Source organism: Fundulus heteroclitus, chromosome 18 (genome assembly GCF_011125445.2).
Source record: "Fundulus heteroclitus isolate FHET01 chromosome 18, MU-UCD_Fhet_4.1, whole genome shotgun sequence".
NCBI lineage: Eukaryota > Metazoa > Chordata > Actinopteri > Cyprinodontiformes > Fundulidae > Fundulus > Fundulus heteroclitus.
This window is the reverse complement of record NC_046378.1, coordinates 38,765,358-38,781,421: the sequence shown is the minus strand read 5'-3', so window position 1 is coordinate 38,781,421 and position 16,064 is coordinate 38,765,358. Positions and strand designations below refer to the sequence as shown.

At 38.0% G+C, this 16,064-nt stretch overlaps 1 protein-coding gene across 1 annotated transcript; it reads left to right on the top strand.

The window, feature by feature from the left end:
* The first annotated feature begins 2,915 nt into the window (after nucleotides 1–2,915).
* Nucleotides 2,916–15,025, top strand: LOC118566663 (DCN1-like protein 5). Its single transcript, XM_036149546.1, has 10 exons — nucleotides 2,916–3,002; nucleotides 6,941–7,005; nucleotides 7,124–7,166; nucleotides 9,237–9,333; nucleotides 11,163–11,328; nucleotides 11,411–11,502; nucleotides 11,591–11,699; nucleotides 12,250–12,354; nucleotides 13,070–13,172; nucleotides 14,586–15,025. Exons 4-10 carry the CDS (start codon nucleotides 9,269–9,271, stop codon nucleotides 14,708–14,710), a joined length of 765 nt encoding a protein of 254 aa, XP_036005439.1. The 5' UTR covers nucleotides 2,916–3,002; nucleotides 6,941–7,005; nucleotides 7,124–7,166; nucleotides 9,237–9,268; the 3' UTR covers nucleotides 14,711–15,025.
* Nucleotides 15,026–16,064: the final 1,039 nt, after the last annotated feature.

The following is a 16,064-nucleotide window of genomic DNA, read 5'->3' as shown; positions in this document are numbered from 1 at the left end:
CTTCTTCTGCTTCTTTTAACTATATGTTGTTACATGTTCAATAAATAAATACATGCATTTTAAGGCATTACCGACGATATCTAAGAAGGGAATAGGATCCAAGACTTTATTAATAAATTAAAAATATCAGTGATTCAAAATGTTTCTGATCCTAAATCTATTTTCCAGTGGTTTAAAGGGCAGGTTTCTCAGGTTCTCATTGGTGATGTGAGTTAATTTAAAGTCAGTTGCACTAACCACTGGGATTTCTAATTGTAAGGAGATCTCTGGGACAAATATGGGATCCCCTCGTTTACGGAATGCAGACTTTAACTCAGACGGACTAAAACTGAAGCAGTTACTGACAGACCAGTCATTCAATCATAAATGGCCATCACATTTTCTTCTATCTAGTTCATGAGTTATTATAAATTTGCCGTTAACTGTGTTTTTTTGTCCTTTAACTAAACATGGTTATAGTTGCAGTGTGCAAAAGTTAATTTGTACATGTGAAGGTTGGAACCTCTGTGAATCAGTTGCATACATTGTATATTACAATGTTTGGTACGATGAGAGAAATGCAGTGTAATGTAATTAAATTGAATTAAATTAATCAGCTAGAACTGGAAATTTAGTTAATTAGCTTATTAGCGCTACATCACTGTTTATATTTACCATGCAAATATTTAATGGTTATTGATTGAATGGAGAAACGAAACTCACAAAATCAAAAATAAAAATAGAAATATATAAATAGCTCAAAAAATTAACCAACATGTTAATTACACCAATTAATTTAAAGAAATTATCAAAAATTATAAAAATTTTAATATGCATTTGTTTAAATCGTCCCAATTGTTTACTTTACCAAATGTTTTATAATTTAATTAACCTTATATTCAACAAATTATTTATTTAGGCATTTGATTTTAATTTACAGTATTTTTCATTAAAAAAAAAATTGTCCTTTAACAAAGATGTTAAAGGACGAATGAGTAACAATGACACCTAGTGGTTCAAAGCGGGACAACACTTACACAACAGCCCATGCCATTTCCTCAATGGTCCATTGTTGCTGTGAAACCCCACTGAATTTTTGTTTACACAGGACAGGTATATGCTGTTTAATAATAAATAATGTGTTGGAAGCAATTAGAGAAAAGAATTTGATTGTCAAACATGATAAACAACAGATAAAGTAAATGGAATATTTGAAACAAAGAGCTAGTTATAAATACACAATTATTTCTTGTGTTTTGGTACATTTTAAGTGTATTAGTTTATTTACCGGGCCATTTACATATTTCTATTTTTAATTCTGTCTGTTTCTGTCTGCCATACAGAGGTCTTCTCGCATGCTTGTGTCAAAAAAAGAGGACTACTTAAAAAAAAGCAGGAGGTTTCACTTCTTTTTGTGTTGATAACTAAGCCAACGTAAGGCAAAAAAAAAAAGCAGCTCTGGGACCCGCGGTGAACTGCTTATATTCAAAAATATATATAACACTAAGGATTTAACATTAAGTTTTGGTATATTAAGTTTTGGTATATAATATAAGTGTATTAGTTTATTTACTAGGCCATTTATGTTTCTATTAATATTTTTAATTCTGTCTGTTTCAGTCTGCCATACAGAGGTCTTCTCGCATGCTTGTGTCAAAAAAAGAGGACTACTTAAAAAAATAAGCAGGAGATTTCACTTCTTTTTGTGTTGATAACTAAGCCAACGTAAGACAAAAAAAAGCAGCTCTGGGACCCACGGTCAGTGTTGGGGAGTAACGGATTACATGTAACGACGTTACGTAATTTAATTACAAAAAAAGAGTAACTGCAATTTGTTACAGTTACAATGAGAAAATATGTAATTCAGTTACAGTTACTTCTGAAAATATTAAGAATTACAAATTTAGTTAAATTTTTTAAAAATATAAAGAAAAACCTTTGCGAAATATGTAATGATATTTTTATTGCTTCGCGCCCTGTATCGCAGTTTCCCGCTACGGCTCCTTGTCTCTATCACTCTGATGATCCATCCTGTGCTGGTGGAGCCTTCTGAAAGAACAGCAAGCTAGCGGACGTTTCACGGTTTTATTTCAGCTCAAGCAGCGCATCAAAAATGACAGCCTTCAAGCAATGGAAATTTAACGAGCATCTTACATGCCTGGTGCTGGCATCTCTTCTTGTGGACATCCTGTGATTGCCTGTCTGCAGTTCCCTTTCAGCTTAGTGCTTTTTTTAAGGTTCACATTCAGTTCTCAAAAATTAAATGTTGAACATGGGTCAATACTCCTTATAGTACTATAATACTACCTTATAGTATTCAAAAAGTAATTAGTTACATTACTTTTTAAAAGTAATCAAAAAAGTTACACTACAATTACATTTTAAACAAAGTAACTTGTAACTGTAACAGATTACATTTTTAAAGTAATTTACCCAACACTGCCCGCGGTGAACTGCTTATATTCAAATATATATATATATATATATATATATATATATATATATATATATATATATATATATATATATATATAACACTAAGGATTTAACATTAAGTTTTGGTATATTAAGTTTTGGTATATAATATAAGTGTATTAGTTTATTTACTAGGCCATTTATGTTTCTATTAATATTTTGAATTATGTCTGTTTCGGTCTTCCATAGCAGGTCTTCCCGCATGCTTGTGTCAAAAAAGAGGACTACTCGTTAAAAAAAAGCGGGAGATTTCACTTCTTCCTCTATGGAGGGTGGATGCGGTTTTATTCTATTGTTTTTCTCCGCATGGTTTGCGGTTATATTGTTTAATATTTTTGTATTTATCGTGTATTACATGATGTATTTCAATACGCAAGTGAGAAAAATCGACTATCTGGCGAGAGTTTATTTTATAGTGGTGAGGTTTGTGGGCTCCCACCCCCCCGCCCAGCTTAGTGATGGTATCGCCCACTCCTACGGAAACACCGGTACAGCTGAAGCCTCGGCACAGTGTGGAAGTAATTTAAGGCAGAGTGAAGCTGGAAACAGTAAGTGTTTAACACGAATTACCGAGTTTAATAAGTAACGCGTATTAACTCAGTCAACTCTGTAATATCGTTTAAGTCTAAAATAAATGTATTCATCTTTAGAATTTCGTGTTGATAAATAAGCCAACGTAAGAAAAAAAAAAAAAAAGCAGCAGCTCTGGGACCCGCGGTGTGCCGTTAGCGTTAGCTTGCTAACAAAGAAAACTGCTTATTGTCAAAAACATTTATGACACTGTAAGGATTTAACGTGCTATTTTAGATGTCATTTAACTTCTAGTTTGTGTCAATGATTAGTTTACAGATGAATTTGGGGGGGGGGGGGGGAAATTGCGATTATGGGCCACCGTGACTGGCTTTCAGGCTGCTGCTGCTAACATTAGCATCAACTGTCGCATTTGACTTAAACGTTGAAACCCCCAACGTTCAGAGACTTTTCAATAAGGCACAAAAAACATCCCGACTGCGTTTGTGAGGAAGACGTAGTCTCGATAGACCGAAGCGTTTTGTTTCAAATCACGTTTGCGGGCTGCACGTCGTCAGACACGTAGTTATTTTTCACAGATTGGACCACAGATTTGGACCAAACCCAGCCTGGGTTCCAGTTTGCGGTCCCGTTTTCAGCCACATTTCCTGCTGCGGATGAATTACGGTTGTCGGTCGGCGTTTAGGAGGCAGCTTCGAGCCTGGACGCGGTTCGGGAGGAAAGAAATTCAGCTTGTGACGCAGTTCTTGTTAGCTGTTAGTGTGTTAGATGGCAGGGCTGGCCCCAGGTTTTATGGGGCCTTAGGCAGAGTTTTAATTGGGGGGGCCTTCCTGTCCAGATCACCACTAACAGTTTTACGATACAGATTAGGCGTAATCTGGGGGAGAGATCCAGGTTTAGTCGGCTGGATTTAAAAGCAATCACCACTAATTTATCTGCATATATACGTGTTTGTGGACAAATTGAAGTCAAACACAGAGAAAAAAATAAAACTCACAGATTGTAACTATGTTAACGTAAAACAATAAATATTATTCTGTACACTTTTTACAGCATAAACAGGACGATTTCTTTTAAATCTCACATTTCTGTTTTGAGCATTTTTTAAAATATTTTATCTTTTGTTAACAATATCAAATCAGATTCAGTAGTATTCTCATGCCAATTTGAATAAAATCTAACATTTTTAGATCTGTTTTTAAAATGTGAGGTTTTGTGGGGCCCTAAGCTTCTGACACAGGGTTTGGGTGCGACCCGAATGGTCCGTAGTCCGTAGACGAGAAGGATTTTAAGTTTTTATAAATGACCTAAACCAGAATGATAATCATTAAATAAAAGCATAACACCAATATTAAAGCTACTCGCAAGGCTTTCATATTCAATTAATTAATTTAACTTTCATTATAGTTTGTCACCAATAGCATAGCATGCCACAGTTTTCAGGTTGAGAATTTAAGTTTAGTTGTGGTGATGGGCGGTGCAGAGTCGCTTTATACGGTCTCTAAATCACAAACGTTCTTCATACTGGAAATCTCACATCAGGCTATAATTTTTACTCTAAATAATGTGTAATTATGATTTTTATAGTCTAGTCTGCCTAGGCTAAGCGCCCACATACTCTGGCGCAGACCCGGTGGCATAGGCAGGCTGGAAGCTGTTCAGTAATTCAGCTAAATGGAAGAAATTTGGGTTATTTGCAGGCAGAAGAAAGCTCTGCTCCTGTTCTGCTGTAGTTTCTCCTAGTATGAATGTTTCTTCAGAGTTCAGCCTGACTTCAACGCTCCTGTTTATCGCAGCGTCTGCTTATAATTGACTTGAGTTAATTGAATGGACACAGCACTACACTGCGTTGCCAGATCTTGACTTTTTCCAGCCCAAACACAACGTAAAACCCGTCTAACTTAAAAACAAACAGCACAAATGTCAAACCTCTCTTGAAGTCATGTTAGAAGCGTTTATTATCTTACACACATAATAAAAAGACACGCCATTAGCAGACAACTGCTTCGGTATGACGACGGCATTTCAGGGAAATGTGACAATCAAATACAAGGCAGATTAAGAGTTTTTTATGTTACCAATGCCAGCTGATCCAGCGCCAGGCTTTTTCCTCCTGTGATGAGTTACCAGCAATATGTTTGAATATATTAAATATTTTGAATTTAATCCTGTTTTCCAACATGATTTGATACTTGGTTTGAAGTGATGGTTTGTTTGATTATTTGATTATTTCTGCCCCGATGTTGATTTCTGATAACTGTTGAAGTCTTTAGCCGACATGAGATCTGTTTGTAAATCACAGCTTAAATGAAAAAATTCACAAAATTTACTTGAATAACTTAGTAGGGCTGCTGGATTATTGCAAAAATTATAATCACTATTATTTTTGATTGAAACTGAGATCTCGATTATTTAACAAGATTAATCGTCAATATTAACACGAGTTTATCGAACATAAAACTGGCCGTGACACGTTTTCCGCAGGATTTCAAACATTTAGGGGAAAAAAAGTTGGATAAAAATGAGATAAATAAAGTCTTTAGTCCCTCCTGGGAGTGACCAACGTCAGCAACTAATGGCTTTCACCGCAGGGAAGAACCAACACACAGCGACAGCTTTTCAAATCACGCTGGTGGATTTCCCAGAAATCTTGTTGGTGATAAAATTGGAGGGTTTTGATATTTTCAAAGCAGTCTGTCACCGACAAGGATGAAGAGTCAGAAGATTTACCTGGAATTGACTGAAATCTTGCTTTTATGTCTACTCTACATAAGAAAAACATCCCCGGGTTCATATTAGAGACGAGGAGTCATCATCATTTTGAGGACGCACCTCGTGGTGGATCAGATAAATGACTGTAGAGCCATGTGACGGCCACAAAAGTTGAACGTTGTTCGACTTTCTCGCGTCGCGTCTGACGTCATCAAGTACGAGCGTAAAATTTCCCGCGCATGAATTTCTGCAGTAGCTTTGCTGCAGGCGCCTGTCGCCTCGTCGCTCCATAGGAAATGAATGGAGGAGCAGGGTTAGCACGCTATAGCTAACCGTGCAACGCCTGCTTCCCCGTACCCACGATTAGGGCTGGGCGATAAATCGATTTATTGGATTAATTCGAATTTACAATTCTTTAAGATTTCATTTTTGGAAAATCTGGATTTTATTTTGCCAGTACACTCATTTGGTTTCCATGAAGAGAACAGCATGTGATGCTGGATAAATGTTTAGGCAAAATTATTGTCAAAATGTTAAGTAGAAACTTTTTTTAACCATAATACGAGGTACTTCATTTACTTATTTACTTTTTTTAAACTTAGTTTGAAGTTCACAAGTGCAGTGAAGCCTGTTCTTAGCTCAATGTGTAATACCACTAGCAGCAAATGTTTAGTTATATTTTCATTGTTTATAATGGCACGGCTGCCATCTTGTTTTACAAGCATGTTTCACAGCTTGTTTTTAGTTGCACTTTGAATTCAGGTCAACTCCCTGACGAAATGCTTGACATAAAAAGCAAGGTTTTAAAATAATTTCTTTAATGAAACAAAAAGGAGGGAAAAATCGATTAATCGGATTTGGTATGATAAAATCGGAGATTTATTTTTTAATCCATATCGCCCAGCCCAACCCACGATGTTTCCACACCACTGAATCCGTTTCATCTCTTTTCTACCAACGGCGACGTCTTTAGCCTTGCTCAACATTTCAGGCAGCGGCGCTGGATTCACGACACATGACACCCCGAGAGACGACTAAGGGACAAATATCGTTTATTGTGTTTTTTATGATCGTTGAAAACCCAAATCATAATCAAGATCAATATCTGATTAACCGCCCAGCCCTAACACCTGGTGCGGTAAGGGATGCATGCAGGTCAGTGGGAACCTGAACAAAGCTAGAATAAACCATTTTTTTCAGGTTTTAAATATTCTAACATATTCTGCCTGTGATTGTGTTGCAGGTCATCGGATCGACTCGTGCGGCCTGGCAGACATCGGTAAAATATCAGAAACGCTGGATAAGCTTGTGAGTATTGCTTTCATTACATAAAGTTTAAACTTTTTTTTTTTCTTTTCTAATTTTAGAGTGTTTTGAATGTAAAGTTTTTATTGGAAATGTATTAAATTGTTTTTACCTTTTTTAGAATCTTGTTGATTTGAATGGACAAGGCAGCCAGAAGTTTACAGGTAAGAACAAAAAAACAACACACAGAGCAGTGATTCACGGGCTGATCTGCTTTTTACATCCAGAAGTTAAAGGTTTATAGGAACACAGGTTAATCCCATCAATAAATACGGGACTGAAATTTTAAATCAAAGTCACTATGAACCATTTTTAGTTTCATTACTATTCAGCAGCCGGTGTCTGCTCACCAAAAATGTGATTATGGTAACGCATAATGACAATAAAGCTTCTTGGTGATTAACTTTTAGAAACACGGTAAGTCATTTTAAACTGTTGTCAATTTCTTTAACATATTACTGTTACGGTCCTAAATGCGCTTACAGATGATGCTGCCGTAATAAAAAAACTGGGACTGGCTCTCTATGTTGCATTAGCCGGTTTATACATCTGGATTGACATCAGTAGCAAATATGAATTTAGTTCATCTGCAGTTTTCTTAAATTAACTTTTTATTGCAGCGTATCCTAAACTTAAAATTGGCTGCTTGCTATTAGCAAATTCCTGCTGAATATGGCGCTCATGATCAGATCTGTTCCTCACCCCCCTCTTATGTCTTCAAACATAAACATGTAAACATCTAAAGCTGCTGTAGCCAGTAGCAATGTGTAATATTAGCATATGAAGAATGAACTCTTGGAATAAAAATGGCCTTCAACACATTACCTTGTTTATATTATTACATATTTTTCATATACTGTTCAGGCCTAGTTTGAATGTATGTTTGATTGTGATTTAGTTTTTAGTTTTCTTAGTAAAACCTTTAATATTTCTACAGTCTGTTTTTTTTTTTTTTTTTTTACTGTTTTATTTAAATAAGTTTGACTCTGTTTGTCCCTTATGTGCTGATCTGACACATTGTTCCCTGTGGACATGAGCCCAGCGTCTCACAGCAGACACTTTTTAACTTTGATAGCTTATTTCGTAAACATGATTATATCTTTGCTCAGACTTTAAATGGCCGCAGAACGCCTCTGAGTTGCTCGGTCAGGTGGAGGTGTTGATATAACAGCGTCTCTGTGTACAGGGTCTCTGTGAGTTTCTGCAAATGAAACATTTTAATTTCTAAGGCCTATTATAATGTAATACCCACATAAACACAGTGGAAATCAGTTAACTCGTCCAAATAACTTATTTTAGGTAGATATAACTTAAATTTGATGTTTGAGTGTGAATACAGTTCTTATAATCTGAGCTAGCTAACCGTAACATCTTATTACAGTCAGATTTATGAGGGCTACTGTTGACAGTTCTTTGCCAAATATTAAATCAATATTTTAGGACAGACTTAGTAGTGGAAAATAACAATAATGCGTTGTTTTTAATCCTCTAAAGTACTGTAAGATACTTTCAGGAGCATAAACATTTTAAAAGTTGACCAAAGTAATGAAGGGAACAAAACATACAGATCTAATGTGCAACTTAACCTAATACTCAAAATCTAGATTTAAGATGTTTTAGGTTATAAAAAGGAGATCAGATTTACATTTAATCCCTCAGATTTTCTCGTTACCATATTTTTCAGACCATAAGGCACTAAATATCCTTCCCATGTGTGTAACATCATTCCTCCACGTCTACAGCTCTCTGTCCGTCTCTGTCAGGAGGACAGAGGAGCTGGACTACACTGCCCTGTTTCTAACATAAGGCCAAAATAAACTTTTATATTGAATTAACTTACCAGGTTTATTGTTGCTAGCGCGTACTCCAGGCTGCCTTACATGAATGAACTTCTAGTTTAGACATTACAGTCAGGCAGTCTGGTAGACAGCTCAGGGGTCCTATCAGGTAGTGACACAGTACCGTAATATTCTGAGCGGAGCGGCTTCATTGCTAACCAATGTCATACTTACACATTTTAACAGATTTTTGAGCACATTGTACTATAAAATCAGTCAGTAAGGAAAATGGTAATCATACATAAGGCACACCGTACATTTTATTTTAGAAGAATTAAGGATTTTAAGTGCATCTTATAGTCCAGAAATTTGGTATTTCTAAAATGTGCAATAATCCAGAGCAATCGGCAGTTATTTTCCCAATTCCTAACCATTTTACTGTCTTATTCCATTAAGCCCAGCTAGGAAAGCCCAGTAAAGTTCCCATAATGCCTGTGAAGAAGAGGAAACTGCCTGACTCCGAAGAACACGGGCACAAGTGTAAAATTACAAGGTAGGTTGTCTGCTTTTTGTTATGTCCGTGTAGCTATTCAGCTAGAAGTATGCGTTCCACTCTGGAGTGGCCTGGAGAGTTTTCTTTACCCTGAAAGAAGTCCCACAGAAACACCAAACTTTTTTTTTATTTTGCTCATTTATGTTGTGAGGTCAGAAATCTCTATGCTCTTCCTCCATTTGGGATGCTTCAGAGAACCATAAAATGAAACACCTTTGCTGTTCTTGGTTTGTCTTTATCTACAGTCATAAACTGAGAATATGATCTGGTTTAAATGGCCATAAACAAAGGCCATGTCAAAGGTGGTTTCTCTCAATTCTCCATTTACACCAAACCTCTGACGCTTTACAGCTTGGAGACGTATGGAAAAGGAACATTGACTATGGAGACGTAAATGTTTCCTGACTTTATGCTAAGTCAGATTTTCTTAGTCGTCTGTCGTCCCTTTAGTCCACCCTGAATCCTTTCTCCAGCCTCTTCATCCATTTATCCGCTAAACTACTGGTTGACCGATACATCGACTGGTCAATACTTATTTCTCTTTTTTCCTGTATCGGCATCGGCCGATACGTGCATCGGTTTTCCGATCCATTAAAAAGACCCAACGTCTGATCTCCAGCTGGCGTGTGTTGGTTCCCATTGAGAATCACGTACGCACATGAAAACAATTACTGATCACTATCCGTTCAGCGTTTAACTTTACAGAAAATGATGTCTGTACATTACGGCGGCGGTCTGTGTTTGTTCTCCTCCTCCTTGCCACTGAACTAAAAGAGGCTCTTTTCTTGCTGATGACACGTTCATTAAGCGCTCTCCTAAGAGTCATGATCAGTGGCGGCTGGTGAAAAAACATCTTGGTGGGGCTGGCCAATAGATTTCCCTGCCTAACCCAGTACATGTATTTAAATTAAATGTCGGAAAATTACTACGATTCCACAATAAGCGTTTAATTCCCTTCTCAGAATCTGCAGCTTACAGATACATTCAACCATTTACAGCTATATTAGGTCTTATTTAGGAAAGGAACAGTATTAAATACAACACTATAATTCAGGCATACACCATACTGTACTGCCATTATCTTCAGCCAAACATTGTTTCACAATGGATTTCACAACAGAACAGAATTTCAAAATATGAAAAAAAAATTATCAGCTGACAAAATTATGTACCTGATGCAATGTTCACAGCACCTTCCAAAATCCTTTCAACATATAGCCCAATATTCAAACTCACTTACCACATGACAAAATATGTGTCTCTTTGTTGTCGTCGCCCCTATGGGCCAACCGCCACTGGTCGTGATGCGAGTTTTTTCAGTGTACCTTTCAAACTGAAGCTAAAGCTCACTGTTAATGTTCTTGGGTTTAAACGCAAGTTTTGAGACTTGAAAATGACAACGATTACAAATATTTCACATCATGTAAATGGAAGAAGAAAGCGCCGTATCAGCATCAAGAATCGGCCCCAAAACTAATCGGCAACAGATATCGGGTATCGGCTAGACTGATGTTAAAATAATCGGTAAATAATCGGCCATAAAAGAACCCTGTATCAGTCAATCTCTACATCAAACCGTACATTTATCCATCAAGCTATTGAGGTGCTTGTCTGGAATTAAAGCCTGAATTTATAATTTATAAAGCTTTTATATTTAATCTCAAATCAGACCAATAAGTCTGGAAATCCTGGTCTGGAAAAGTCTGGAGTTCAGATGTGGAGAGCGTTTGTCTTCAGCTGTTTGAGCTCCTAAACCTGAAAACCTGATATCGCTGTTTATCCTAATCTCTTTTCAGGAAGCTGGACTTAACTTGCGATCTGTGTTGTAGTTTCACTCGTCCTCAGGTCCGCGGCGTGAAGCCCAACGGCACCGAAAGGCAGTTTTCCAGTAAGAAGTGCCTGGCGTGGTTCCACAAATACGCCGGCCCTGAAAAGGTGGTCGACCCGGAAGCCATGGAGAAGTTCTGTGAAGATATCGGCGTGGAACCAGAGAATGTGAGTCAGACTAAAACGTGGATCCTGTTCTCCGAGGCTCGAATAAATACCTGAATCCTGCTCAACTTCATCTTTGTTCCAGATTATAATGTTAGTTTTGGCCTGGCATCTAGACGCGGCTAAAATGGGATACTTTACAAAAGACGAATGGCTCAGGGGAATGACAGTATTACAGTAGGTGCTTCATACTTTTCCCCCCTTGTTTACATTTTTAACCATAATCAATATTTCTGACGCTGACGTTTGTGTTTGTGTTTTCCAGATGCGACGGCACGGAGCGGTTACAAAGCAAACTGGAGTATTTACGCAGTGAGCTCAACGACGCCGCGGCCTTCAAAAACATCTACAGATATGCTTTTGACTTTGCCAGAGTAAGTTTATTAAGGCGTGCTGCTGTACAGTGATTTAACTCTCGTGTTATAATGGTGAATGACATGGTGTTTCTGGCTGCTGCCAAAGCTTTTTGTTCTGATGCCATGCTCAGCAAAAATTTAGTTGAAATCAATAATTCTCTTTAAAATCATTTAACTATTCTTTTCAAATCAGAAACACCACTTGGAGTGAGTTTGCTCGGTCTGTTAGCTTATTTATTATCTGATTGAAAGGGTGCATGTTGCAGTAGGATTAGAACTTGTCTGCTTGTTATGCCGTGTGTCTAAATGATTTTTGATATTTTCAGATTCCTTTTATTTAAATCACTCAGTGCTTTTTGACTGAGAAACAGTATTAAAGCAACATTGTTGATCTGACACTTGGTGGCAAAGATGGCTAAATGTCATGGCTTTGAAGTGATGTACGCAGTTGTTTTTTTTTCTAAAAATGTTTCCTTGAAGCTCCGTTTGGCAGAAGTTTGGAGAATGAGAAGCAGCTCAGGTCGTCTCGGTGCCTGCTCATCACACTTAGTTTTGTTTACGTTGTCAGGACACGAACCAGAGGAGTTTGGACATGGAAACCGCTACATCCATGCTGGCTTTGCTGCTGGGGAGGACCTGGCCTCTCTTTCCCGTCTTCCGCCAGTTCCTGGAGGTAAATCACGCTCATTTGTGTACAGAAAGTAACGCACTGACCCCCCATTGCCTAGTCCACACGTAGCCAGACGTCTGTCGTATTCGTGTGAATAAAGACCAAAATGCGTAAAAATGTTTACCCACACGCTTATTTCTGAAAACTCAGCCTTTGAGCCTGCGTGTGAACGTGGGGTCCAGCGCGTCGCAGTCTGTGACGCGGCGCTCATGTCACCCATCGTCAACGACTCGGCCGTGCAGCGGAGGATAAATGGACGCTGTCAGAGAGGAGCTGCTGTTTATGTTGGGGTTCTGATTCTTTGCAATGTGTCCCAAATCGAGGGCATATCTGATCAGTTATTTCTAACTGGTTTCCCCGGCGAGTAAAAGCATGAAACATTTTAAACATTGCGGTTGGTTCAGATGCTTTTTGCTAGCGGCTGCGATGCGTTGAGGTCAGCTGTTAGACGCCAACTCTCCCTCCCAATACGAGGCACAATGCCGGTTAAACTTATGTCAAATGTTTAAGCCAACATTTGACATAAGTCGGCTTAGATAAGCAATTAACTCTTCTAAAAACAATTGTTTTGTAATGGTCCAGTTACTGATGCAGCCCGGCTGCTCTCACATTCAACACCTTTAGCACGTCGTCCTTTCTTTGGTACCATGAACATCTATAGCTAAGAAATGCTTTCTGCCTGTTTTTATTAACAACTTTTTTTTCTCCACCCCCACAGCAGTCAAAGTACAAAGGACTGAACAAAGACCAGTGGTACAACGTTCTGGAGTTCAGCAGAACCATCAACACGGACCTCAGTAACTACGATGAAGACGGGGCGTGTGAGTATCCCAGAAGCAAACCCGACTCCCAGGGAGAAACGTTTCTGAAATATTATACAGGGAGGAGTCACATACGTTAAAATTACTTTATAAAATAATGGATTATTTTTAAACATTGCCTGAATCTAATTTGTCTAATTTTACTAAGATGGTAATCACAGCCATTGAACGAAGTGAATTAGTGATTCAAGCTTTGTGGTATTCAGGTAATTACTGTAGTGCAACAGTTTCAGAGAAAAAAAAGACTAGATTAAAAACTGTATTTACTGTATTTTTTGGACTATGAGGAGCACTTAAAATCCTTAAATCGTCTCAAAATTCAATATATCTGATCGCCATTTTCCTTACTGACTGATTTTATGTGGTACAATGCGCTCAACAATCTGTTAAAATGTGTAAATACAACTTTGGTTAGCAACGAAGCCGCTCCGCTCAATGGACATTAGGAGCATTACGGTACACTGTGTCACTACCTGATAGGACCCCTGAGCTGTCTACAGACTGCCTGACTGTAATGTCTAAACTAGAAGTGCATTCATGTAAAGCAGCCTGGAGTACGCGCTAGCAACAATAAACTTAATTAAGTAATTCAATATAAAATTCACGATTGTTTTGGCCTTATGTTAGACACAGGGCAGCGTAGTCCAGCTACTCTGTCCTCCTGATAGAGACGGATAGTGAGCTGTGGACGTGGAGGGGGGATATTACACACTTGGGGAGAATATTTAATGCACCTTTATAATCCGGTGCTCCTTATGGTCCAAAATATATTTATATTCCACTTTATAATCCAGGACGGAATCATCAGCAGCTTTGCGTTATACTTCTGCAGTGTGAAAACGGAGCGGGTCTCCTCTCTGCTCTGACTCAATAACTTCAATTTTAACGTCTCATGATATTGAAATTCATTTAAAACTCTTATTAGAATAAGTGTGCAAATATAGAGTAGCTATGCAATATCATACGCCTAAAATGGTTTTAACATAGATTTAAAATTAATTCTGAAAGTGTGGCGGTGCTCCACAATCACATACACGTAGTGGAAAGCCTGATAAGAGTCTGTGTGTGAAACTTTGACTATTGAAGTATTTATTTGTACATTGTCATGTGTTTGTTGTAGTAATGTTACAACAGTCATACGGCCAGAGAAAACTGCTCATAGCAGGAAGTTTTCTGTGATATTAATGATTTTAAACCACATGTGCAGAATAAAGGCTTCCCTACCTTCCTTCACCATAAATGGCAGCAATGAGCAGGTGATCACTGAAGGTTAGAAGCTCAGGACGTTGTTGCTTTAACTTCATTTGGAGAATCACCAGTGATTGTTTTGGGTTTTTTTTAGTCGGTCATATTTAGGTTTCTAAAATAAACAGTGGATGTACAATCCTTAAGTGGACTTCTTGTTCCCTGCAGGGCCTGTGCTGCTAGATGAGTTTGTGGAGTGGCAGAAGACGCGGTCGGCCTCCAGGCTGCCGTACGTACCCAACAAAAGGGAAGGAGAGCGAAAACTAACGGCAGAGACCAAACAGCTGACATGAGAAGAGGAAAAAAACGGGTTCTGGTCTCACCAACACAAAAATCGTGCATAACATAAAAACATGGACTGCAGAAAGATCGCTGTGGACTCTTCACACTCGCATCCTGTCCGAGGTCGTCTCCGCCTTCGTTAAACTGTTGCTGGGAGGCGTTCCTCTCAATATAAACCCGGTCGGTTCTCCTTGCGTTAATTTGGAGAGAACTTGTGGAAACAAAATGAGCTGAAGGAGTCGGGAATATGCTCCCTGCTAATTATTTTGTTTCACTTTTGTGTCTTGTTTAGATGTTTTCACTGTTATTAAAAGGAGCTTAAAGTACGAGCTGCTCGTTTATTAAATGTTGAACCCTTCTGGTTTATCACCAAACAAATGATGAACGTGTGAAGAACACGCGACTCATCGTCCTGAAAAACACGGCTAACATTTGGCCTCCTGGGGAATTTTAAGACCGTGCCATAATTCATCTACAATTTCACTAAAACTCACAAAAATATAAAAAAATGTAATAGAGGAATACATTTAAAAACGGTAAAATACTAGAAATATTCCTGAAGGGATTTGGATTGTGCATGTTGTCCTACACCAGTTTAGATCCTTTAGTTATTGGCTGCTAAACGTCAGAACCGACGTAGACCAGCGTTCTACAGATAATGTAGAAACCAGAGGTGAACTCGGCCAGTCGTTGGTTTTATGACCTCATACTTGATCTGAAAAAGTGTTCAGAGACTTGTGACTTGAATCTGTTTGCTTGAAAATACTTTATTTTACCCAAAATCTAAACCTTAGACATCTATGATTTATAAAGTGTACACCATTAATTAATTTCACTCAGTATCTACAAACGCAGACGTCTATCTTCTCTCTGTATGCATGGCTGTGAGATGCAGCACAGCCAATCAGATTAACCAGATAAAAAAGAAAAGAAAAGCTAAGGACAAAAAATGCTCCTAATGGTAATTTTTTTTGGTTCTGAATATGAAGTTCTGCTGTTGCATTTTTCACTGAATATAATGAAAAATATAGTTGAAAGCAGGACTGTTCTTGAAGTTTAATTTTACTGTTTTGTAAGGTCAGTTAATCTGGTTTCATCACGTTTTGTGGTAAATACTGATTTAAAAAGACCACATGTTCTATTATTTACATTTAACATGTATTTCAACATTATTAAAGACTCAAAGACTTGAAATTAGAAATTTCAGACTCAGGACTTGAGAAATGAACTTCAGAATGATTTGGGCCCACCTCTGGTTCAAATTATTTTCCTTTTCTAACCCACAACATGGCAAAACTACTGCCGTTTGGACCCGTCTCACTACGTCTGGCCTCTGGTATGTCGACCCGTTCCTCCAGGCTGAAC

Bases quoted from the DNA above. Each gene is read 5' to 3' on its own strand.
- LOC118566663 (XM_036149546.1), top strand. From the start codon at position 9,269: ATGCCTGTGAAGAAGAGGAAACTGCCTGACTCCGAAGAACACGGGCAC. The intron at 11,329-11,410 runs GTGAGTCAGACT...TCTTTGTTCCAG, and splicing joins TCGGCGTGGAACCAGAGAAT to ATTATAATGTTAGTTTTGGC. The intron at 12,355-13,069 runs GTAAATCACGCT...CCACCCCCACAG, and splicing joins TCTTCCGCCAGTTCCTGGAG to CAGTCAAAGTACAAAGGACT.